Here is a 27,535-nt window from a genome sequence, read left to right as displayed (position 1 = left end):
CTTAACGTTTGTGTCTATTTAAGTCCTTTTGCTAACACATTTCCAAATAACATGTTAGGTATCTTGACAACAATGTATATTAACAAAATGCTGGTTTTGTATGAGAAATTACCGCAAATTGAAGCCCGTATAACAATGTTTGATCTTAACACAACCCTCTCGATTTCGGGCTCATTTTCATTTCTCGCAAAAACAACAATAACATTTAATAATGTTGCGCTAATTTCTCAGAGTCCTTATTATTAAGTATACTCCGTGCATTATAATATTAGTACAATTGTTAAATCTAAACAACGCTGATGATTTAAAACTGATAAATTTAGTAGATCTTGACATTTCGATTATAGTGTACAGGATTCGTGAAAATCAAGACCATTTCAAGCTTATTTTTTACAGAGTAGTTTAAATTAGCAAGACCATTAAGAGTGTATATTGAGTACATGTTTTTTTTTCATATCTTTTAGGACGTTAGAACTCATTAAAAAAAAATAAAGACTTAAAACATTAAGTTTTATAAATAGAAACTTCAAAACCACTTTGTCCTTAAACGGATGTCTATTTAATGGACTAACTTAAGATATTTCAAATTAGAAGGTGTATGCCACATCTACGCCAGTTTTGATCAAAGGCGGTTTATATGTAAACTTTATAATTGTGTACACACGCAAACATTGTGGTTTGAGAAACCATGTCCTGGAGATTATAATACGACGAATAATTCGTCTACTGTTTTTGTGTTTCTGCGATGTTGATGAGAATAGCCAGCCCATCATGCTTTTGTAAATTTCCTGCAAGAAATGTTTTATATTTAAAACTCGCGCATTAAAAACAATTAGTAACAGACAAGATTGTACATCAAGATGTATATAAGCGAAATTTTTAATAGTTGGCAGTGGCTGTGCCATCCAATGATTTGCGTAATTATCAAGTAAAAAATCAAAAAAGTAATATGACAAGATTGTTAAAATTCACTGAATTATTATCTCAACTTTGCTGCTCTGTTAGAATACTATGACGTTGAGATTAGCAGAATGTTATACGAACAGAATGTTGTTTACTGGGAAATTCGCTGATAGAAAACAGTATCTACTGATACTGATGGTGTTTTGATCGTTTTTTTTATAAGGAATTGTTTGTAATAAGGAATTGTGTTTATGAAATAAACTGTGTTGTAAAAAAGTTTTACAGAGACCTTCGGAATATCTAATGCTCTATTAGAACGTCAGTGAATTTAGAGAATTACCGACGTGTATGATGTACTAACCTCGGCTGTAAAATGGTTAACCGCACACAACACAGCCGCTGGAATATCAACCAATTGCAATAAACTAGTTACTGTTAGATGGGCAGATAAGCTTCTACTATTTGAAAAGTGATCTCTTACTAGTAGATTGCCTCCGTAAGTAACCTCATTGTAGACGTACGGGTTAGAGACTGACATTAGTTACAGATCACGGCTTGGTAATATAAAGGATACTGGAGACAGGAGTAACGGAAGTATCGCGACAAGGTCATGTTTAGCCACGTGCAGCTAGCTCCAGCTACACAAGCTATGCAGTGGCACGCTTGCTCACACATACATGTACGCGCGGCGTCACTCACAAGCTACTGTATTTATTTAACTATATGCTTTTGTTTGTTATTTTTAATTAAAAAAATAAATAATATGAATGAACTAAGATGAACCAATTAACGGATAACGTATTTCAGTAGTTTTATAAACTAAACAGATACACAGTCACAATACATGTGTTTTTGTTGGCACAACATTTAAAAAATTTTCATTTATGTCTGTCTGTTTGTCTATAAGCACGATATCTCGAAAACGAACTGACCTATTCATGCTTAAAATGTGGAGGAAAACTTATTTCTGTATAAGGACTTACCTGAGTTCGATGATGGTGCATTTCACTCTATGGAAATTTTGCTGAGCGTTCAAGTGAATATTTTTTACATTAATATAATGGGGTAACCATGATGGCTACTAACATATGTAGCCAAACTATCCCAACACATACATCATTTATGGTTGACTTTAATTTTGTGAACACTTTGGTCTATTTTAACACTGATAAGAAACCCAATTTAAAAACTCCAAAAATCTGAACTTATTATGTGATTCAAGATATGTCCAAAAAATAATATTTCATCTTGTAAACTTCAAATTGTGCATGAAACCCCATTTCTAGCAATAATGAGTTATGCTGATGCTACGTTGCAATGAGTTAATACTACAGTAAATGAGTCATATTCGTGTGGAATTTCTTTTTCGTACTCGATTGTCTTGGCCCATCTGTCCTCAGGAAATGAGCTTATCAGATTTTAAATTTTGCCATGAAAATTACCCAGCGAAGCCTGCTACTGACTCGTGGTGATGGCCATACTTCTACCGTAAAATTTAAGAAACAAGTGGCCACCACAAACGGTATAAGCTACACATACTGTATTTAATTAAAACATATTATATCAACATTAAAAAAAAATGAGTTAACAGGACAAGATTGTTACAATTCAAGATTGTTTATATAAGGTCCGAAATTTCTTAATAGTTGGACAGTGCTGTGCCATCCCAATGATTTTGCGTAATTATCAAGTAAAAAATCAAAAAAGTTAATATGACAAGATTTTGTAAAATTCACTGAATTATATCTCAACTTTGCTGTTCTGTTAGAATACTATGGACGGTTGAGATTAGCAGGAGATGGTTATTACGAACAGAATGTTTGTTTACTGGGAAATTCGGCTGATAGAAAACAGTATCTACTGGTACTCGATGGTGTTTTGATCGTTTTTAATCCACCCCTAGTGTTACGGGCTGGCTGAGCGTTATGCAATGGCTGAAAACAAATTTTGTTTCCTGTTTTTTCTGTCCGAATTCGGAGTATATCTCAAAACACGAACTGATCTGTAGTCTTGAATGTTTCATGAAGTTTCATTGTTATACGAGGCAACACCGAGTTCGATCGATATGAACGCAATGTCACTCGATGAGATTTTTAACTGAGCGTTAGCTGAATACATTGAACGTTTCGGGGAACCATTGAATGTCATCGAGAAATATCAGAATAAAATAAAATTTGTAAATTTCACACGTAGATCAATCATATGAGATTTCAACTCGTGTGTGACATTTTTTATTCAGAGAGGTAACCGAAAAAGATTTATAATAACTCTCACAATTAATATCAGAGCACCTCATGCGTTGCAGGATCCTTCTTAACTCAAACTGAAATATTTATTATTCGAACGCGTGCTGTGCAACTAATCTCATACAGATGAACTGATGATAGCCTTAACAGGTTGATATGAGCCATTTTAAAATAATATTAAAAAGTTGTGGAAGAAAAAAAAATGACGTCTACCATTATTAAAAGAGAAATGTGGGAATTTATCGTGTTGGCAGAAAGATTATATCGAAGTGGGAGATTTTACTATGTAAAACTTTCTATTTTCCATTGAAAAAACTCAGGTTCTTATATAGACAAGAATGAGCTATGTGATGGTGCATGTATAACATGGACTGTTGCTGAGCGTTATTTTGAAGCCTATCACTCCATGGAGGCTGACACAATTTTCTCGTTTCGTTCTGTCGGTTGAATGTAAAAATTTGTTTTTCTGTATGAGTGTCCTGTATGGCCTGTTTAATCATGTAAGGCAGGACATCTCAGGATGAACCTTATAGTTTTAGAGATTTTGCGTACAACCTCATTGAAGCCTGTCACGTGACATCTTTGTTCTCTTACTTCTCTCACAGAACAACAGTAACTACTTTTCTTGGTGAGTTGTCAGATATAAATTGAAATTTATTTTGAAAGATAGGTATTAGACGAACAACGTCAAAGACTAATAAAAGCTAAGACAATGACCACTAAAGTCTCTTTTAACAGTTATTTTTCCGTCTCCAAAAAACGATGTAATAGCACGCATTGTATGAGATTCACAACATACTTTTTCTTGAGAATCACTAGAGGACGTTTCCTCTTAGAGTCTTACTTTTAGTGGGGGTTTTGAGGCTTTCAAATGGCTCAAAAGTATGAAAAACCATATTTTTTTTCAAATGCCATACATATTGCTTTTTTAGTTAAAATATCACTCGTCAAACAAGTCAGTTAAATCAGCGGACAGCCAACGAGACAAACCTGACTATTTGGGAGAAAATGGCGACTCTTTCAGCCTCTTTTTCTCGTTTTGGGAGCCAGAAAAAGTTTACCATTTCGATATTTCTTCTATTTTATGCTCTAAAAGAACAATGAGCACGAACCAGGTAACTAGGTTCCCAATTAAAGAGGTTTTCCAATTTTCAAGTCTACATACTGCAGGCGAAATTACATAATTGTCTCCTCAAACTTAAGGCCGAATAAAAATTGTACAACTCTTATAACTATATGGCAGCCAGTCTTAGTTGTGGGGAGGGGACCCGTTATATAATTGTGATTTATAAATTGCTAGAAAACTAGTATCTACCTAAACCATTTAAAAAATAACATTTTAAATTGTATCGAAAATCAATAAAAACAAGAAGCCCGGCTCGCTTTCGCCGATGTGAAGCGCAGAAACTTTCAGTTACTCGTATGCGATATCTCACAATCCAAACAAACGATAACAAGTGAATTCTGCCCGGGGAAAGTAAATTACAGAGCTGATTAATATGATAATTGACGTGGTTGGTGCGACCTGGAGCATTCGTTCTTGGTACTTATAATAAACTCTGCAGCTTCTTTGTTTGTACACGATGACATACAAATATTCTTAAAGTTTTGTGACGAGACGGTAAGAAAATTGGGAAAAAACGCACATAACAGGACAAACGTGATTGACCAATTGTAACGTTTCTATAGTAATGCAATTAGGGCAAACTCAAATGATGTTAAGGGGGAGATGTACGCCCGAAAAATTTCAAAAATTTTTATTTACTTTTTTTTAATATTTTTTTGTATTTTTAGTTTTATGATTCTGATTAAAATGATATATAATACATGGCATTAAACGGATCCTTAAGATAATATATAAAATTAATTATTTTTTCTTGCAATAAAGCGTACACGGACGACAACCCACAGACATACAGCTTTGCGACACTATCATGGTGTAGGTATAAGCAAAGCCATTCGGGATGGCTAAAACATATTGAACATAAAAATTCACTGGACCAGCTCCATAATTGATCTGATAATAACCTATCATTCAGGGACCTTGGCCAAAAACTGTAGTTTTTTTATAGTTGTTAGTCTGCACGGCCTGCACTCAAGAATATTAAACGAAAGCTTCTATTCTGTTTCTTTGGTCCAGAGTGCCAAAAAATAACTTTGTAGGACTACAAACTCTAAAAGTTTAGGCACATATGATGCAGTTATTACTTTTTAATGAGGGCAGTCAGGGGAGAGATTAGCAAGTCTATAAAAGGGCTTGGGTTCAAAAATTGGCAAAAATTGTGCAGAAGTGGCCCTTAGTGAAATTGATCGAAGGTCGGATGATAAAATTCAGAATATAGCATGTGGAAGTAGCAGAAAGACAAAGCTAGCCAGAAAAAGGACCAGGATGAACAGGAAGAAACTCCTCGGATGTTTGAGGAAGGAAAATGTATCAGAATTAAGAAGCTGGAATTCGGTTGTTTGAAATGTCAGTAAATATATGATTTATCATTGTTATTACGGCGATTTCCCGAAAATCTATTTTTTTTTTTACAAAAAGTCCCATTATCTCAGGAAAGTAGAAGGCCAAATTCATTTAAACATTTTTACAGGTTATTAAGAAATGTCTGTTTACACCTAAAACCGTACTAGATTTAGACTTCTAGTCTCAACAATAAAAAATTATTTTAAAAATAGTAATCTAAAATTATTATAAGCACAATAAAATTACAAATGTTAAAAAAATAAAAATATAGCCAATGAAATTAGTAGGGTGTCTTAGATACTATGTTATTTTTGGTTAAAAATGTCAATTTTATAACTCTGATACTTTCTGAGATAATGGTTAGTATTATCCTTAGGTTTAACATTACGGGCTGATGGGGTGGCGTACATGGTTATTTCCCGTCTCCAAAACGATGTAATAGTACGCATTGTATGAGATCACAACATACTTTTTCATGAAATCACTAGAGACGTTTCCTCTAGAGTCTTTCTTTTAGTGGGGTTTGAGGCTTTCAAATGGCTCAAAAGTATGAAACCATATTTTTTCAAATGCCATACATATTGTTTTTAGTTAAAATCACTCGTCAAACAAGTCAGTTAAATCAGCGACAGCCAACGAGACAAAACCTGACTATTTGGGAGAAAATGGCGACTTTCAGCCTCTTTTTCTCGTTTTTGGGCCATAAAAGTTTACCATTTCAATATTCTTCTATTTCTGCCTAAAAGAAAAAGAGCACGAACCAGGTAACTAGGTTCCAATAAAGAGTTTCCAATTCCAAGTCAACATACTGGCAGGCGAAATTACATAATTTTCCTCAAACTTAAGGCCGAATAAAAATGTACAACTCTTATAACTATATGCAGCCAGTCTTAGTTGTGACCGTTATAAAAATAAGATTTATAAATGCTAGTAGTATCTACATAACCATTTAAAAAATAACATTTTAAATTGTATCGAAATCATAAAAACAAGCCGGCTCGCTTTGCGATGTGAAGCGCAGTAACTTCAGTACTCGTATGCGATATCTCACAATCCAAACAAACGATACAATGATTCTGCCCGGGGGAAAGTAAATACAGAGCTGATTATATGATAAATTGAGTGTGGTGCGACCTGGAGCATGTTCTTGGTACTATAATAACTGCTGCAGCTTCTTGTTTGTACGATGACATAAAATATCTTAAGTTTTGAGCGACGGTAAGAAAATTGGAGAAAAACGCACATAACAGGACACGTGATTGACCAATAATTGTATGTTTACTATAGTAATGCAATTAGGGCAAACTCAAATGATGTTAATGTGCAGTAAAGTTATTTGGGCTGTTCATACATAATCAGGAGACAAGTATGGATGAGCAACCGGTTTCTTTTGTGTTGAATCGTGGTGTACATACGAAAAGGCAGTGACTTCAGAAACTGTAATCGTTATAAGCATAAACATACCATTCCAATAGTATGAGTTACAATAGTGTTTTATGGTATACTTGCCCAAAGAGAAAGTATTGCTGATAGCAGATTCTCGTACTTCAAATTGCTGCGTAATACGTTGATTTAGTTAATATTTTAACTTCGAAAAAACAATAAATAATTTTGACACGTCACGTGTAAAAAAAGCAGAATTGGAAACACCAGAAGGCAGAAAAAAATCTAGAAAGATTTGCTTAGGTAGAAAGTTTTAGACGCTTATTGGAGGATTCTGTTGTATCTTTTTGGAAAATTTACTTACGACCCTTGTATTAAAAATATTTTATTAATGTATTAATAACATAAAAATAATTTAGTTGCTGCATTAAACAAAATTAGTTCTCTACCTCTCTGAGTGTACTTACTTTAAGTGTAAATATGATTCAAAAAACATTAGAATTTGTTTAGTTTATGTATAAAAGGAGGAAACTTTATAGAAAATTTAATGTGTTGTTATTTTTTTAAATATTTATTTAAATATATTTAGAATATTTAGAAAAATTGACTAAAATACCTTTATGTAAGATGACATTAATACATTAAATAATAAATTACTTTGCTTTAGATTGAAAAACTGTTGTTACAAGATCTACCACCCCTCACTAAAAATATGTCATTCACTTCAGTCATATATCATACAAATTATCATATTTATCTTGAACCATCTTTTTATTTCAATGACTTCTTTTAATGCATACACATTCTTATTTAGACATTTTAAAAAGTTGTGACTAAACAATTACAAGTTTCATTTTATCTACAAACAGAATATTATAATCTTAAAAGTTTAACAATCTGTATATATCAACTATCACCTGTATTTGAAACTCGAAAGTAGCATATGAGTTACAATTCTTCCTTGTTTGTAATATGGCTACTATCAGAACTTTAAAAGAATGTAAGCAGTTTTTGTGGGGGAGGAGCATGGAAAATAAGAATACTAATTTAATTATTGATTATGCCAAGATGTAAATCAAACCAATAGTGCTCTAGATTTATTTATTTTTACAACTTTTTTAAACTTCTTAAAACAATTCTATATTTTTACTAATTTAAAGCGCAATTTTATGTGCATGGATCCATAATTTTATTAGTTTCATATTTTATTATGTAAACTACACGTATATCTCAAACGCGTAGGTAATGCGGCAATGTCGCAAGTTAATTTACATGACTGGTATATAACACATAATATTATGATATAACATCTAATACTGTATCACATACAAAACCAACTTTTCATTGTATTTTTTGTTTTGTGTATGCGTGTGTGTGTTTTTGTTTTGTTTTGTTAACTTACTAATCAATTACTTGAAGAAAATTTAATTTAAACATTCCAGGAAATTTCAAACTCTTAATTAAGCTAATTATTATTGTTAATTCTTAATATAGCCCATATCTTACCAATTAAACAATTGATTAGAACTTTTCTAGTAACATTATTTTCATATACTTATTACGCATTCAAAGATTTCGTGTTTTGGCTAACCCCATCTAGAACTCTGAAGAATACTTTGAAGAGGCAGGCAGGCAGCGGGTAGGCTGGAGCTCTGATACATTTTGTCAGTAACAAGCAGAATGACGTCTGCAGCCCCAGTCCCAAAATGGGGCTATTCGTGTTGTGTAGTCTGTGGGGTGGCTTGTAGTAGTACTCGTTCTCGTAGTTCGTTAGTCGGTAGTCTGGTCAGTTTGGTGGTAAAGTAGTCTTAGTCCGCTGAAGTCTGCTCTTGTGGAGTCTTGGTTGGATCGTACAGGATGACCTTGAGTTGGGGGATTTTCCACGGATGGACGGCCTCTCTGGTCGCCCACCCACAATGATTTAGCTGTTGTTGCATGCATGGCCCTCGCCTGGTCTCTGATGGAAGTCTCGCAGGGTTGGGATCCCTGGAGACCGTAGGACGATCGTTTCGTGGTTTCTGACGAACCACGGCGCGTTCATTAGTTGGCATAGCGACCGATTCTGGAAAGTTTCCAGTGCCGTCGTAGCCGTCTCGGATGTGTGTGGATACCAGGCGATAAGGCGAACTATCATCGTGTAGAGTAGCAGCTTTTTGTATGTTGCGGTACGGAAGGGCGGTACGGAGGCCCATTCCGAGGCGGATCCTCCCCCTAGCAGGGATTTTGAATCAAAGAACCCAGCAGAGTTATTTCTTCTGTAGCCTCAGGCCCTCAGGATTGGGTTCAAACACCAACACTCTGTGTATTGTTGAATGCTATATAACGGTTCTGAGTCTAGAAGCCTATATATAACCTTGCCCCGCAACAATCTCCTTGGATACAGTACTGCACAGAGAAGGGTAAGGAACTCAAGATTCCTGAAAGCGTAACATGATTAACTCGTAATTAATGTACGCATATATACCCTACAGGACCATTGCGTAGGTAACGTGTCAATTGTTTTCATGGTCTCCTTAATGTCATTTGCCACTTAATATTATCGCTTCCGACTACGAGTTCTACAAGACAATTAATAGTGTTTTTAAATAATAAAACAATTCTTTTCACAATGAAAAATAATTTTATTTTAGATCACAGTAACACATTTTTAGCCGAGCCCTGATTTTATAAATTCATTTTTAATGTTGGCTCATAACTCTTAAGTTTATTTTTAACAAACGATCTTCATTAACAGGATTTTTGGACAGATAAAATGATTTTAATTATTACCAATGTTGCAGAGCACAATTTACAGAATTGGCTAAATAAAAAAAATATATGAAACTAATATTTCTTCATAGTTTTATTTGTTTTTGTATTATAAACTTTTTAAAAACTAGCATTTCACTAATTTTACAAACAAACCAATTAATTGGATTAAATTTATATAAATTCCATAATTAGAGCTCAAAAACAAAGTAAATTTCGGCGCCATTATTTTACCTTTTAATTTCAAAACGCAGAAGGCGGCGATAATTGGGGGAGATCCCATAGTAACCCTTGGAATAAACAACCCCTGACTCTGGCGTCACGCCTAGGGGCTATTCTACGCTTGACCATGGTCAAGGCACTGAAATAGCACACCATTCATGAGGTCAATATGACGTCACGAGCGAAATGTTGCTGTGTCCAGGGGGTGGTATTTCAGGCACACCGACGTAAAATGTGGCGACGGTGGCATCAGGACACAAGTCTCATTCTATTAATCGTCCTCACCTAGCAACAAAAATGTAAACATGTGGGAAAGTGCTAAATTGATAAGTGCATTAGATTGTGAGCTTCAATTTTGAATGTTTGCTCCGAGGGGAGGGATTGATTACCCCTCACCACAGATTAAATAAAAGTTTACAATTTACTACTACTATTATCAAATTTATTTCTAAGCGGTTCGTCCATTATTAAAAGTATGCCCATACGTAACTGTACATAAAGTTTAGATCCATACAAATAATGGAAAATATGAAATTAAATCTAATTTAATTAAATGTTTCAATAGGAAACAATCCATCATATATTATATTTTACAAAAGGAATCCATGGTCAGTTGCAGTGTGAACGCTAAACTTATCTATGTGTTTAATGTTGTAGTACAAGCTAAGTCTTATTTAACAAAACTGAAAAACTTTTTTAATATTCAGTTTACCACGTAAAAACTATTATGAACAGAATAACGTTACGTTATAATATTACGTTATTTTGGAAGATTAGTTCATAATTACGTTATTATATTGAAAATTTAAACTTAGAATTTTAGTTAACAGTCTAGATGTGGTGGCAACACTGTCAACTGAGTTGATGATTCAAAATCAGCAAGGACTTTAACCTTTGGCGAGACCGTCTAGGTCGCAGGTCAACTTTAACATTTAAAATAGTTATCAGCTAAAACAAATAATTATTTTTAGATAATGAAAAACTGTACGTTTAATTAGTAATTTTTGTGGGTATAAATAAAGTAATTTTTAATGTTTGCTACTTTACTAACCATGTGATATTTGTAAAACTGTAACTTAATTCATTAATCATTAATAAATCTTTATGAGAATATTTAATAATTTGATTACTTAGGGAATCGTATGGCCCACAAAACTGTAATTGAATAATGGTTTAATTAGAAATTTATAACCATAATTTGCCAATTGAAATTGTGTTTGAAATGAAGTATTAAATTTGGTGTATTTTGTATGTTGCATTAATCTTAGACAGCGGCTATTTGCCATTTTTATACTAAGTGTTTTTATACATTTTTATACATTATCCACCCAGTGTTTTGTTAAAATTAACAATACAGTATAGAATGTTCCTAAAAAATAAATTGTATCCCATCAAACCGTTCTTCGTCCGTAAAAATATTAAAACAAAATCTTTAAATAATGTTACAAGTGTGACAAAAACTTTATACTTGCATGAGTATTAACGAGTGGCAATACTTTTATTTATATCGAAGTATTTTGCAGTCAGTAATGCAAAGTCTACAAACGTATTATGTAGCAATGGAGTGTACAGAAATAGCAGTCGGTAGGGGTGGTGGTAAGAGAAAGGATCTACCTGAGGTAGTTTCTTTTCTAAGAATAGCAAATCAATATTTGAACAATACGGTGGGCCGTTTCGCGAGCGGTGCAGAAGGACCGGTGCCGTGACTACAGCTGAGCCGAGTGTTGGCGGTAAACAGCTGGCTGCCCAGTCATGTCGACCTAACCGGACCTCAGCAAGCACAGAACCGTTCAAAATCAGTTCAATAGCGTAACGTTACGCAACCTTCAGCGTTACACCTGACTGGAAATTCACAGCCACGAAGAAAGCTCAAGACCCAGTCTATTTTATCAGTCCCCCACTCCACTGTCCACCCTTTCACCATCAATTACCATATGGAAGCAGGCATGCAGACATGACTGAACGTAACATTTATTGATCACATCATGTATGAACACGTAACACCGGTCTTTCTTGTTTGGACAAAATTACGGAGAGACTACAGTATTCTACTTTATGATGAATGATAACCGTAATATGAAGACGGAAACAAATATACCTTTCAATTCCTAAACAATTGTTTACCAATTTATATATTGCTACAAACCAAACATGTCCTTTATTATAGATAATAATAGTCTTAAAAATGTTACAAATTCTTTTTTTTATTGGACACACAACTGTAATATCCTTTTAAGTGAGTTGTATCGAGCTCTGAAACAAATCCTGGTTCGTTAGTATACCTTCTGATGGCTGTGAATTGTAAACTGCCAGTTTTAACGTCCGTGTTCACCGCGACGCGAGGAGTGTGACGTAGCCAGCCCTCAAGGACAGTGACTTAGGTCAAGACTGTAGACATACCACGTGGTCGGTTACCTTCCAAGATCAAAACTTAGGACGCTTGTTCTGTAGCCTGGGCAATACTACTTATATTTGTCTCAGAACGACTTCATAAACAGGAATTCTCTATTTTTATCTGTTACTTTCACTTTACCTGGACAGGGTGCCCTTGAGAAGCGGGTTGGGGCCGTCATAGTATCCTCCGACCATGGTATCCAAGTAATCCCAACAACACAAGACACTAACACTACACTACCGCCACTACAGTGTTGTGCGTGGTGCGAGGTCGCTCCCTCGGCCCGGACTGCCCGAGCTTGTAGGTCGCGTCACACTTTCCCGACGAAAGCAACAGTGCGACCTCTCCTCTCCGCCGGCCGCCGTGCCGTGCCCGTGCCGTGCCGTGCCGTGCTGTGCCGTTATCGTGCCCACCACATACCCGAGGTTCGGTTCAAAACAACAACAGCTGATACGCCGGGGTCAAGGTCGGGACACCGCCGTTCTGTTTACAGCGCGATAACTCTAGTGTTAAAAAAAGTACCGGTACGGCAACCTGCTACTCGAGGCAGAATCTGTAAATTTTTGTAAGGAAGTTCGGTAAGGTCAATTGAAGAAAATTAGCAAAACGTTTATAAACAAAAGAGACTGAAGAAAGTAACGATCTATATCAATAATCATCATTGAAATGGGTTTTATCTCCCCCGTGTTTTGAATTAAGAAATTTACATTTCAAATTACATTTAAAAACACCAGCTATTATTGTGGTGTCCAAATAAATCATACATAATTTTAACAGCAACAGAAACTATTCTATTTAAACTACTGATATTATTCTCGGAATCCACTTATAAATCTTAATGAGCTATTGACTTGGTTGGTTCTATTCCATAATGTAATAAATATAAAAGAAAAATTGGTTAGTTGTTGGTGAATTTTATACATTTACAACACCAGTTAGTAAACTTAGCGCTGGCAAATAAATATTCGTAGAATTAACTCATTGTGCTTTAACAAAATTGTACAAACTACAAAAAATTCACTACCGTCAAAAATGGTAAAAGCTTACTAAAATATTGTAAAACATAATTTTACGGAAGGATCCTCCACTTTGAAATCAATTCTACCAGTGTACAACCAACTGTGGGTTATATGAGCGCAGCAAAATATATAGCTCATGCGATAGGGAAGTAAGTAAAACGTCATACATGAGTGGAATTTTCCACTTGAAATTTCAACACGAAAACTTCTTTCCAATCTACAGTCGTGTCGAATTAGTTGTGTGAATTTGGGAATGATAGTAAGCTACTGAACAACTAGAATCTACAATCGGACTTTTGGGAATCTGAACAGAACTGAAAAGTTAAAAGTGTAGAGAATTCGTACGGAACGGCTCGGACCCAAAATGCCAAGAATCCACAGGATTTAGAACCAATAAGTTTGAGAAATTAAGAGGCCAAGGACACTGAGGATTAGAGGAATTAGGGCATAATATCCGAAGAGTATAAGATCAAGAATCGTGATAACAAGGGTGCTCCGGAATCAGGATAATTCGGAAACACAGAAAGTCCTGACCATAGAGAATGGAAAACCCAAGTAAGGCTCCAGGATCAGAGCGATAGTTTACAGGTGAAATTCAAATATAACGTAGTTTTAATGTAACTAGTTTAGAGACCTATTTTGGCTTTACCACATGTAATATAACCAAAGGTTATATTAATGACATAATTAGCGGTTTTAATAATGTAGTTTAAAACGAGAATTTGTTGCTAGTTTTGGCAGTTCATATAATTGAATCCATCTAATTTGCTCCAGTTCTTCGGAATTGAAGCTGCAAATCCACACTCCTTATTTTTACTAATATAATTCGGTGAGAGCACATGTCTGCCATTTTGTTAACGCTAATTCTGATTTTCGATGTTATATACCAATGGGTTCCAAACAAAATAACATCTCCTTCCAACAACAATAGGGTAAATAGAAAAAATCGAAATTAATTACCAATTGCAATTCTTTTTTAACATTGGTCGAATAATGAATTAAATACTTTCTTACTACAATAGTCATTAAGTTTAGAATTGCAGTCCTCTTTAAGATTTAAACTGAAAAGAAATATTATGGTTGCAATATTGTAGACTGATCGTTTATGATTGAGGAAACAAGCTTTACGAGTAGTACATAGCTTTTAAATTGTTAAATGATAAAAATTAAATAGAAAATTTCAGAGTCGTGCGTATCTGTCTTATGTTGAAGCATTATTCATTTGTGTTCACTTTCTTAAAATAAGGGAAAAGAGGTAAGTTAAAAATCAACAAATAAATTACAACCCACTCTCTTAGGCTATGAAATAAAAGAAAAGAAAATGTATTTGCTATATTGAAAAATTGTTAGCTTATGTCAATAACATAATACAGTACAAGAACTTTATGTTGTTGTTTAGCAAAAATATGCATCTCTCTTCCAAATTAAAACGGTTGTTTAGATTAAGTAAATTAGTAAATATGATTACATTTTCTCAAACTGGTTTTCTTAAAATATAAAATGTTTAATCATCTATTATTACTGGAGAACACAAGTAATGCACGCGTAATTGGATTGTATTATAATGGTTCTTCGTTTGATGGTTAAGGTAGAAGCTGCTCTTTTAAAATGTATGATGTCCAAGCCTCCTTCTTCCATGTTGGAAAAATAATCTAAATAAAATTTACTGATTTTATATGTAGGCCACATGTGTTCTTTTATTAAACAGATCACAGAATATAGACTATCGTTTCAAAATGTAAAACTGCCTCAATCCTTGTTTTCAGTATTAATAAAGTAGGTCTACGCAATGCATATTCACCATGTACATTACAAGTAATTAATTAACCGATGTAATGAACTATTAAATAGTAATGATATGAAGAGTTCTTTTAATTAATTTTGCTTTAAAATATCTAATTATTTTATCAACATGGTTTAGATCTAGTACAAAACGGGGACGTGCGATTTAAAAAGTTTATACTGCTTTTGGTCTTGCGTGAAAATATTTTCCCCACCTATGGCAAAAATTAAACAATTTTCAATAAAACAGAAGCCACTGCAAAATTCTTCCTTCTAATATGGAAAATGGCTTTTGACGTTAAATAAAAGTTTCCTAACCTTTTTTCAAATAGGATTTTCGTTTCCAGTTCAGCTTTTGGTAGGCTAGTGTAGTGTGAGTGGTCGGTGATTTGTCCGTTCGGGTTCTTACTCGTTGATAAATATTCCACTATTAACTGAAAATCTAATTAACTGTAACTGGAGCGTGAATCCCCCTGCAGTCCCGGTTTAAACCTCGTTTTATCTCTCGTAGAAACGATCAAATCGGGAATTTTTCACTCTCTAATTAAAAAAAAAACCTATCGTGCTTATTTCTCAATAAAGTACTTGTATTTTGACAAGCCTTATCAAAAATAATGACTTTTACCTTTGTGCTTTCTATGTGATTGTTGAAGAACGAGGGTTTATCACGAAAAAGACTAACAATTTGTTTATATATTTTAAATAATCTCATTAAAACAATAAATTGTCTGATATCTATGAATGTAAATTGAGAATTTAACTAACACAGGTGTTAAACTAACATATAAATGAATTGTAAGAAATACGATTATTTATTAATACTAATTGTTTATTCTTTATAATCATTACATATTTTACTACAGCAAGAAACTAAATCATGGTACTTGTTGTACGTAGTAGGATAAACACAAGTTTTCTTATACATTACACGGTTTTAAATATTTTATAATTGTGATGATTTCATGGTATGAGTAACCATTTTCGTCATTAATACTTTGACCATTTCTTAAAAACAGCGTTTTTATTGAAACTGTAACTAATAGCGTACCAAATAAAAATACTGAAAGCGTTCAGATAATATAAAGAATCGGAAACTCTAAGGAATTGGGAGAGAGAGTGTTTGTTGCTTTGGTTGTATTATATTTGTATCAGTATTATTTGGGTATGAGAAAGATATATAATTATATATCTAAAGATATATAATTAAGGCAACAATCAAGTAAAATATTGATAGTAAAGGACTTCTAACAACTGCCATAAGCACAAACATTCGAGCCCAGAATCATCATCAGCAAATGTTTTGGAGACCGTTATGGAGTCAACTCCACAACAATATTTACTTTAACAACCTCTGGATTTCCCCCTAGACGGCTAGCGACTCAACACAGAAGGTGAAGATCTTAATAACGAAACATGCAAACAATTTAGAAAGTAAAGTCTCGCGCGGGAGTAAGGGGGGATGACATACTTTCACGCTCTCCACCAATCAGAACGTTGCTATAGTTTCTTCTTCTTGTGGCAAACCGTTGACTCGGCTCGTAGTTACATAACCTAACAAAACCAACGTCTCTCTATTGTTACATCAAAATAGTGACGTTTTTTCAACCAAACATTGAATGTGTTACCTTCTCCATTCAGCAGATACTGTGCGTAACTATTAATCAAGGCCGCCTTTTACTATACGTCCATTCGAACTAACTTATGTATAAAGATCCCGCATGAAGACTAGTAATTCAGTCGGAAATAATACTCAGATATATTACAAACTTATAATTATATAAATATGAAACAATATCATATTAAGTATAAATAAATTATGGGACCATTACAAATAAAAACGCAACGTTCAGAATTTTACCTCAGACAAGATATTGGACAACATTAATTTAATTCGTATTATTTTCTAATTGGCCAAGAAATAAGCTAAAAATTACGAATTGATAAGTTAAAAGGTTTTAACTTGTTTCAGTTGCATTCACAAAATAAAGCGTTCAACAATTGTTACAATATTCTACATTTCTAAACAGTCCACACAATATTAAGACATTATAAGACAAGATGTATGTTATAAATGTTATTGAATACCTGAAGAGTGTTCTTTTTGGCGCAATTTTATTCCAAACTTAACTGTCTTTCAGTAATTTCTACAAATGGATATACTTCTTTTATAAGTCACTTAAAACAAGAGAGAAATATTAGTTAGCTCTTACCACTTGTAGCAATTCCTTATAAGTAATAGGAAATTGTAGGTGAAGTGCGCTGCAGTGAATGTGCCCCTGAAAAGTATAACATTTTCTGTTAATAAGATTCTCAAGCAGTCGCATAACACCATTTAAAATTTAAGGTTAATGTATTCCCTGAAAGTACTAAAGGTTAAAACATTGTAACACGCCAGCCCAGACATTAACGTGAATATCTTATTTTATGTGATCTTTGTGGCCAGAAGTTACCAAGTACTGTCCACACAAACATTTTTCTGAATAAGGCCACGGTTTGATATCGTTATTATAGAATCAGCGACTCAACATGTGTTACTGAATATCACCATTCACTTATAGCTTGTATATAAGACAATTGGTTAAGAAGGATTCCATTTATATTGGCATGTAGGGCAAATTTAAGTGGTTATATTCCTAATCCAAACAGAAATTTATATTTTTAGTTATCTTCAGTGTGTATTTAACATAACGAGGCCTTAAGTTACAAACTTTCCCGAGACATATACCAAGGAATAAACGAGCAGCAGAATGTGTCAGTATACTCCCCCACTAAAGAGACATATTGTTTGCGGAAGGAATAAATTAAACAAGTATGGCACACCAGGTGCCTATTTTCATCTTAGTTCGTAGATGCATACAAAAAATTGTTTCTGGTCATGGAGTAGTGTATGACTTACTGAAATTGTTCCCCTAGACTTTTTATCAGCTGGCCTTCTTATAGACAAATAAAAAGATCCTGAGATTGTATCACAGGGTGCTAGGAAAGATAAACTATACAAGTCTCACTGAAACACTGTTCAAAGCGCAATCCGACGGCTAGACGTAGAAAATGTTATTGGCTGGACAGAAATAATCACTAGCAAATATTGTTGACTTGTCGTATTAAGTGTGAGTAATTACAAAACACAATGACACGTCTGGGTTAGAATATCTTTGCACAGGTTATTTCAACGGTCGCTTCCCCCAAATTTACCTTTGAATATCTTTTGTTTATGAACTGTCTTTCACAATTATAAGATAGGTCGTAAGATGGATTGCGATCATCGGAGAGCGTGACTGGATAAGGCTATCGAAGAGATTAGGGCTCAAGAATTACCAAATTTAGTCTGGACTCTGAATAAGTTACGTTTGTTGGTGGGAGAAGATGTGATAGCTATACAGACAGATGTTCAATTTCTAAATCATTGAGATGTTGTAAGCTTACATCTTATATCGTCCTAGTCTTTTCGTGATATAATCAAGAATTCCTAAGTACAGCTCCTTAATGAAGCATCCCAGGACCTGAAAGCAGTTAGAGATGCCTTCCTTCGTACGAAGAGTTACGATTACTCTTCTAAGAATAACTATCATTTTTATATATCATCGCCACTGTCTCCAGGAATCGAATTCTATCCTTCTTCTGACACCTACCAATTTTTGGTTGCAGCGTTCTTATGTGCAGAAAATATTACTGAGTACCTGTTTAGCGCAGAGAAGCGTGAATACAGTAATATTTTCCTACTGGGCTGTGTCCCGTCATTCTATTGCTTATTACTAGAATATACATTGAGCACTAGAATATACATTGAGATGACTTGAATAAGAGTGGGTTCAAGAGTTATATAAACATGCATAATACACACAGCTGGAGTGACATATATGAGTACAAAGGTCCTCTCTCTGCTATCAGTTGTTTATTAGCGATTGCTCGAAATAGCCTTGATTTGCACACAGATTTCTTGTATCAACTAGATAGTTATTTCGTGAATAATCGTTTGGTGTAGGAGGTATTTTACACTCTAAAGATCCAGTGAGTTCAGAGTGGATTTAGTTGGTCTTAAGGATGCGTTGTTCATTTGGTATATTTCAAAAAGGAAGTTAAAGCAATAAAGGTACGCACGAGTCGAATATATATATATATATATATATATATATATATATATATATATATTCTTATCTATGGTTACGTACCTGATAATTGTTTATGGACCTTATTTTATGTATGTATGTATATATATATATATATATATATATATATATATATATATATATATATATATATACCGTATATATATATTGTTGTTATAATTTACCCAATCACAAGGTGTATCAGCATTACATAAAACATGGTTTTGACCTTAGACCTCCGGTTCTTTGTCTAAAAGAGTGGCAAAAAACCACCCTGGGTTAATATTTATCCCATAAAACGTAAATTTCAATTAAGTACATTTTATATGCAAAATCAACCTATTGTAAATGTCCTCATGGTAACACTTGCTAAAAATGTCTACATAACTTCACTGGACAAGACCCCTAGAGGCAATAACCACCTTCTGTTTCAAAGTATGTATATATATATATCACAGATCAAAGATGCCAAAAGTGAATTAGTTCTTGCCGACTGCTTCAAAGGGAGTCTTCGGTGTTAAATTCTGACCATCTTATGTTTAAGGGCATTTTGTAAGGTAGATGAGTACTTACCTAATCACTAAAATCTAAAACAGCGTTAAAATAATTGTTATTCCTTAGAGATTGTGTTCACTTTAAATGTTTACAAATTGATAATAATAAACAATGTTTACACAGTACAGTTTTATATATATTATGAATACGCACCCATTGGACAAGGAAAGACATTTTCATACATGACGATAATAGATTTAAATCCTCGAAACGTGGTATTCTTTCTTGTGACATATAACGATGGCATATGTTCGAAATCCTGTCATCTTTTAAAATCATGTATCATGGAAAACAGACTTTAAACAAATAACCCAATTATGTTTAGCTACCAACTTCCAACCTCTCAACATCATTTCAGTGGTAGTCAGGCATCTCTGAAGGATCTCGATTCAGCAACTTGGGGGGACAGACATGATTGAAGAACCTCTGGATATATGTTTTAGCATTCTAAACGATCAAAATATCTCTGAGGCATTTTCATTTTGGAAAAACATTTCACCGTTATAGATTTGAGTATTGATTCTAAGTACAATATTTTGGCATTTCTGTGGAATTTCAGTGTTCGGGCGATATCATTATTATGACACATAAAATTGGTTTAGGTTGTAGATAGTGTTGTAATGTGTTTTGTGCTGTAAAATATAATCTTTAACAGTTTTTTTTTTTTTTTTTTTTTTGTGGCTAAGTTAAAAACTGTGAGTTATCTTGAATGGAATGAATGGAAAAAATTGAGCTAAATTACTTATTTACTGCTAACGTAGCAGCTTATTTGGTATTGGGTAATTTATTCATTGAAATTCTTGTACCTACTCCAATCACAGTCAAAACACTTCCTATGGTCACAAATTTGCAAATTTACTCGATAGGTTTTACGAAATAACAAGGTTCAACAATGATGTGCACTAGGGAGTCTTTTATAGGTTTGGTGAATATGGATCAATCATTATCTTGTTGGTTCGCTTTGACAATATTTTTTTATCTTCCGTTGTCTCCATGGATTGGCGACTGGTGGATAACCACCATTTCCGTCAATTGTTTCTGCTACGAATGCCCGTGGACAACACTTCCAATATCCACCATACACGGCGAATCTTGATTAAGTGTTTCGCAAAGACAAGAATCATGTTTTAATAACTACCTCATGCAAGACTGGAACTACTTGTTCGTCAAGGACTGCAGCTGATGTAAGAGATGATATACATTTGAGTTAATCAATGAATACTGAGTCAAAATATTCTGAAATTTATAGATTCGAGTATGTAAAAGATTAATTAGTGCAACATAATTGGGTATAAAACTTTAGATTTTATAATTATGAAAGAGAAGAGCTCTCCCATAAAACACACATGGCACAACCACAACCACATGCACAACCATGGTGTGTCGGACAGTTAGGAGACGCAGCCTTTTCTTTTGGCCAGGCTTATTGATCCAGTGGCCAGTCTTGGAACTGTATTGGAGTGAGACCGAGCGTACAAAGATTCAAGAACAAAAGTCCCCAAAGCAAAAATACCCAGAAATACGTGACAAAAGAGGTCTGGACTTGGAACTAGGGACCAGACAGAAGAAAGACAGCCCACACACGGACATGGTATACAGACTTACAGGCCCATACGCTGATGAGGATCAATGTGTAGTCCATAACGAGATGTCCTGACAGCAGAAGAGGAAGAGGAAATCTGACTTACTTTTTCATTCACAATTGATCTGTTTCTCCTATCTTCACGATTTTCTGGTCAGCTGTGTTAAAACTCTAAGTTCAATGAAGGGTATGAAAGATCAAAAAAGAAGCAGCATTTTTTATGGTTAATATCTTGGTTATCGTTTCCTTTAGTGTGAGACTTCTTCATCTGGTAAGTGTTGGGCCGCAAAACCTTGTTTTCACTACTCAAAACCCAATACGACATAGGGTCTCTCCCTTCCTAACTTTGCTATTTTGCCAGTGACCAACATTCTTCGTCCGAAAAACAACTTCATATCCTGTCTTGAAAGTTGGTGTTTTTAACAACATGACTATTGTACTGATGCTTAGTTATTCAGTACCATCATTAACTACCATCTTACTTTCTAAAATCTGAGGTACGGTACCTTGGGAGACAACAGGGGTTCATTTAGATCGTAGTTACTGTACTCCTCAAACGTGCTGCAAGTTTTCTGCTGTAATTCTGGTTCATCTTAGGGTAGAAATACAATTGTTTGGCTTTATGTACAATTATTTATTAATTCTTGGATAATCGTTATAGAAATTGGAATGGATTAGCTTAGACTTTTAGGAACTATAATTTTGCAGCCATAGAAATGAGAATATGCTTCACAGTATATATTTTCTTTAATATAAAAATATGGAAATAAACCTGCTCGTTAAACCATTTATTTGGGCCATTCGACGTGGCAAAACTCCTTCAATTGACTTAGAAGTGGATCTGAAGCATTAGCTAGTAATTCTCTTTTCTTCTGGTTTGACAATAAACGCAAGTGTTGTGGTATCAATCATTTCTAAGTTTCAAGATATACTCCAGCAGTATGCTCGAGAAAATATCAGGAAAGTGTATTTTCTCCCCAAAAATATGTTGACATTTAGACTTATGACCTCAGGCTCTAACATATGTACAGCAATTCAAATTCAACTGTGTACCAGATCCGTCATGATTTCCGGATTCACAGATTTTATACTTTACACCCCGCAACTAGTAGTTAACGGTTCTTGATGCCACATTGTTAAAATATTTTGCCAAAAACTGGATACTTCCGATGATCAGGTCTAGACTGATACCTCTTTATAAACACTTTAGTACATCAATAGTTTATCTTGCGTCTGTCGTGGACAGTTCAGGTCGATCACTCTTCGCCCGTGCATCATCATCTTCAGCTGGTACATCTGCTTGAGGATTTGAGGGTTGAACAGAAGCCAGGATATTTTCATCCGTTAGATCTCCACATACTGTTACATCATCAAAGAAGTCAAGAAATTCTTCAAACTTCATTTCTTGGCCCCCAGTACTTTCTCTGCTCTAGTCCTGAAGAGGGATGGGTAGGGTACATCAGCTACGATTTCATGTCAAGACACGAGTTTGAGTCACTGTTCATTTTAAAATACGCACAATAAAGGTCGAGAACGTACAATATTCGTCCTATGAAGGTCGCGTTCGTCTTTTAGAGGTTTTATGCTAAGATTATTTGTTGCATAGAGATTAATCAGTCTTTTTATCTAATCTAACTAATACGTTGCATAGAGGTGTTTTTAGCATTGAGAGTTACGAAAGTTTCAAGGGGATTTGAAATAATTCGTCTTATCGAGGAATTTGTTTTATCGAGATCCGTACTAACGAGGTTCGACTGTATATTTTAATACTCGCCTTCGGCTCGCTGGGGGCTACGCCCCCAGGCCCCCAAAGTAAACGCTTGCAAATTCGGGGATAAGCGGAATTCGGTGACTGGTTAAGTCCGGACATTAAGTAAATGACAAGGGATTTAAAAATTGACCTTTTTCATAGATTTTTTTCCGGATTCGTAAAAACTTTTGACTTTGAGGGCATTTTGCGGTTAAACCGTTAGAGATACGACAAAAAGTGACTGGACCTTTCTTGTTGGAAATTTAATTTTGTCTTTCGATTGTGCCCTCAGATCTGATCTACGACCTATGGTTTAGCCAGAAATGAGCTCGGGAGAAAAGTCTGCACGGGTCAGCTATCTTGAATTGTTTAGTATAAACATAATAAAAACCGACCTCAAGGCAGTATTTTAAGTCGAACAGGGGGTTTAATATCACCAGGAGACTATCTAGTCAAGGCGAGAAATTCCCTGGGTGGGTGATTAATGTTAAGGAGGTTAAGACAAGAGGGGGTTTAATTTCGTCAGGATATTGTCTGGTCATATGAACAAATTCCCAGGGGGGGTTAACGTTACCGGGGGATAAGTCTCCAGGGGGTTATCTGGTCATACCAGGATCTTCCCAGGGGGGGGGTTAAGAGATTTGGTGACTGGTAAAATTCGGACATGAGGTCATGGCAGGAAATTCCCTGGGGGGGTTTAATGTTACCAGGGGGGTTAACACATCAGGGGGTTGAATGTACAGGAGGTTATCAGGTCATACCAGGAAATCCCCGGGGGGGGGTTAATATTACCGGGGGTTAATGACACACTTGGGCCTTTTTTAGAGGGTATTGTGTCTGTGAACATAATAAATATTCCTCTGTCCCTATCTACTATTGACGCTTAGCTAACGCTCAGCCAACTCCCGAATTCACTGAACCTTTTCTGTAGATCACGTGATTTCCTAAATCCCGTTTAAAATTTGTTTTGAGTTACGACCAACCGTTTAGCCGCTATCAAGCCCGGAATGTAAATTTTTAGGCGAAAATGTCCAATATTTTCACTTAATCGCGTTTTGCGGTCAAACTAAGGGAAATATAGTAAAAAGTCACTGGACCTTTTTTGTAGGTCATCTTATTTCCTAAATAAAACGTTAGTCTTATTTTGACCTCCGACCAATGGTTTCGCCGCTATCGACCCCAAAAAACAAAAGTTTCGCGTAAAAGTTACAACAAAATTGTACATAATCACGTTTTTTTTCGGCCAAACCAATCGAGATAGGGCAAAAGATTACTGGACCTTTTCTGTAGATCGCGCAATTTGCTAATTTGATGGGTCAATCAGATTTGAGCTACGACCAACGGTTCGGCCGCTATCGGGCTTGAAACATTATTTTTATCGAAAAAATCTCTGGAATTTCAAATGTTCGAGCGTTTTGTCGCTTAACCATGGAAGATAGAGCAAAAAGTCATTAGACCTTTTTTGTAGTTCACTTCATTCCTGACCATGAATTTTCCGTCAGATCCGAGCTAGCTCCAACGGTTCGCCCGCTATCGGGCTTACAAAAAATGCCTGCAGGGGTGAAGAATGCGCGATTTTTTGGGAATTTTTTTGAGGGGTTGAAAATGAAAAATTCTCACTTTTCGGGATTTTCCTGGTGGTTACACGTGGAAAGCTATCTGTGTACCAAATTTCAAGTCTCTAACTCATCTGGAAGTAGGTTAGAATTAGTATACGTGAGTGAGTGAGTCAGTCAGTTACACATGCGGTTGTATATATATTAGATCAAATCAATATAGCCTACATCACCAGAATTATACTTTAATTACTAACTGATAACAATTTAAATGATAAATAAAATTTTAAAAGTATCATATGTTTCAGTTAACATAATTAACTGTCTTATTATTACACTGAACGATAACTTCCATTTACCCTACCGAGGACTCACGCCTGTATCAGAACAGCAACGCACCGCAGCTAGCTGCAGCAGCAGCTCTAGGACCAGACGAGATCAGGGTCAAGTAGGTGAGGCCCAAGGCCGTCTAGCAGCAGCAGACCCGCCTCCAATCTCGTGGACTCATGCCTTTATCAGTACAGTAACGGCACCACAGCTAGCTGCAGTAGCAAGACTATGTAGTACCAGGCGAGAACAGAATCAAGTGGGCGAGGCCTGAAATCGTTTAGCTGCAGCATATCTTCTTCCTCCATTCACGTGGGTATGAGTATAATAACGGCACCACTGTCAGCTGCAGCACCAGAACCAGGATCAAGTAGGCGGTTTTCAAGGTCACCAAGTAGCAGCATACCCACTCTTGTGTACTAGCCGCTCCGCAGCTAGCTGCTATGGCAGCACCACTAAGGCCAGACGAGACCAGGGTCAAGTAGATGAGGCCCAAGGCCGTCTAGCAGCAGCAGACTCGCCTCTACTCTCGCAGTAAGGGAGCATATTCGCCAAGACATGTTTGTTCTGATAAGGCACAAATCGAGTGCAACGCTTCCCCAAGACCGTTGATGCTATTCAGACAGCCGAGTTGCAGGTAAAATAATTCGTCACATATTTTCGTAAAGGATTAATAGTAGCCTTACGTCTATATATTCTCATAGTAACAATTCGATAAACTGACAATCAAGTTCGGAATTTTTCAGATGTAACATAGTTTATTGATCTTGTACAATTTGTATGGTGCGTGTCACCATAACTGAAAAAAACATCTCCAAAATGAATGGAATTAACTGGAGAATGTTATCACTATACTGCCCATCTTAAACACACCTCTATGTAAAACCACCAACACAAACAAAAACAAAATGAAAAGCACGGAACAATTGTGTCGAGAGACTACTATTATCAATCACCATAGTAACAGCACACCGCGGGTCTTGCACTGGCCGCCCTGCCAACTCACTCCCAATTTCCTCGGCTCACCATATCGTTTTTTTCTAATATTGCTTCAAGTAGTGAACGTTAAAATCATAAGAACATTTTTACAAGAAAGAACGTCTTTTTGGTAAATAAGGAGTATACAGGAAAAACCAAGCTTTTTATGGTGTATTTGACGGAAATAAGCTAAAACCGATCATTCAATTGGATTTTAAACCCTTAAAAAGTAGGCTACTATTGTAAGATAATAGAAGTAGCCGTCCCTTAATTATGTACCGCCAAAACGAAATTTTCATACACTCTCACCCCTTTTACGGATTTGTATCGATAATACTAACCTCCCTCAATAATTACGTAATGCTGCCATTAATACCCACCAGCAAATTTATATTATTCTAAAAATTAAAATATAATAAAGACAATTATTTAAACTCCATAGGAAAGAGTGATTGATTAATATAAAACAGACATTTCTCAAAAATGTAGAACCTAGCTTTAGTTGTTTGCTGTTTCTTCTGGGACGTGCATTTTTATAATTTAAAATCAATGATTGAAATTGTTTTTCTATGTTTAGACATTCCAACACGACGTAGCACAACTATCGCTACACAATTACACAGCACAGGACTCACTGTACTGATAAGGCAATACTAAATGGACCGAAAACCGCGATTCTGCCCGGCCTAATGTAACGTGACTACAGGGAAGAGGGAGAAATCGGCTGTGTTGATGCATTGCATTTGCTGAGTTGTCCGCACGGTGTAGTGAAGTTTTGATCTGCACAACTCATTTCTCACACTCGACATTGTAACAGAGCTGGACGTTACTCTATTTTCACAATAAAATAGTCTGTATCGAACGTAATTTGTTATGAATAAACTAAATCACAACCGGAAAAATTAACGAGAACCTTCGTCATGTTATGTTTGGCTCGTGGTTCAATCTAAAACCGCTCTACTAGAATCCGGCTCTAACAGTCAGATACACGGAATTTCAACTCGCGAATTTACGCGCCGCTTGGCGTATATTCCGCCTCTCCGCTTGTTAACTCATCTGTCAGCATGGAAATTTCTGTTTGTACATTATGCACCTTACGCTAACGTAGGCCCTGGTAGCCAAGCTTTTTTGCTGTTGACTTTCGTTCGCGTATCTTTTTGTCCGTATAGTGGTGGCCCTTACAAAAGAGCTTTCGTCAAACATTTTCAACGTTTGGATCAAACGTTAAAATCTCATACTCTGACAAAACCGCTTGACACAAAAAGATTTAACCAAAATGTTTTACCATTTAAGGAGACATTTAGATGGATGATTCAGACTTTCCGTTTGCTTTTATGGGAGGAAAATGAAAACATAATCATTTACAATTTCTGATGAGAACCAAGTAAACTTTGTGAACGAATTCAAACAATTAATAGTTGAGGTTTAATAGACAATTTTATTTTGTCGTCCCTGAATGGACGTACTTGATTTTTATAGCGAATTGCATTTAAGTAAATGCACTGTTACAGTTCCA

General features: G+C 35.3%; 1 protein-coding gene across 1 annotated transcript in view; it reads right to left on the bottom strand.

Annotated features, from left to right (window-relative positions):
• LOC124357445 (AF4/FMR2 family member lilli) overlaps positions 1-12,740 on the bottom strand; it is a 278,880-nt gene extending 266,140 nt beyond the window's left edge. The window contains exon 1 of the mRNA XM_046809262.1: positions 12,503-12,740. Within this exon, the coding sequence (XP_046665218.1) occupies positions 12,503-12,558 (56 nt within the window). The 5' untranslated portion in view covers positions 12,559-12,740. The remainder of the gene's footprint in view (positions 1-12,502) is intronic.
• Positions 12,741-27,535: the final 14,795 nt, after the last annotated feature.

The sequence above is a fragment of the Homalodisca vitripennis genome, chromosome 3, assembly GCF_021130785.1.
Source record: "Homalodisca vitripennis isolate AUS2020 chromosome 3, UT_GWSS_2.1, whole genome shotgun sequence".
Lineage (NCBI taxonomy): Eukaryota > Metazoa > Arthropoda > Insecta > Hemiptera > Cicadellidae > Homalodisca > Homalodisca vitripennis.
Note: the sequence above shows the minus strand (reverse complement) of the source record. Positions and strands in the feature narration are given on the sequence as shown.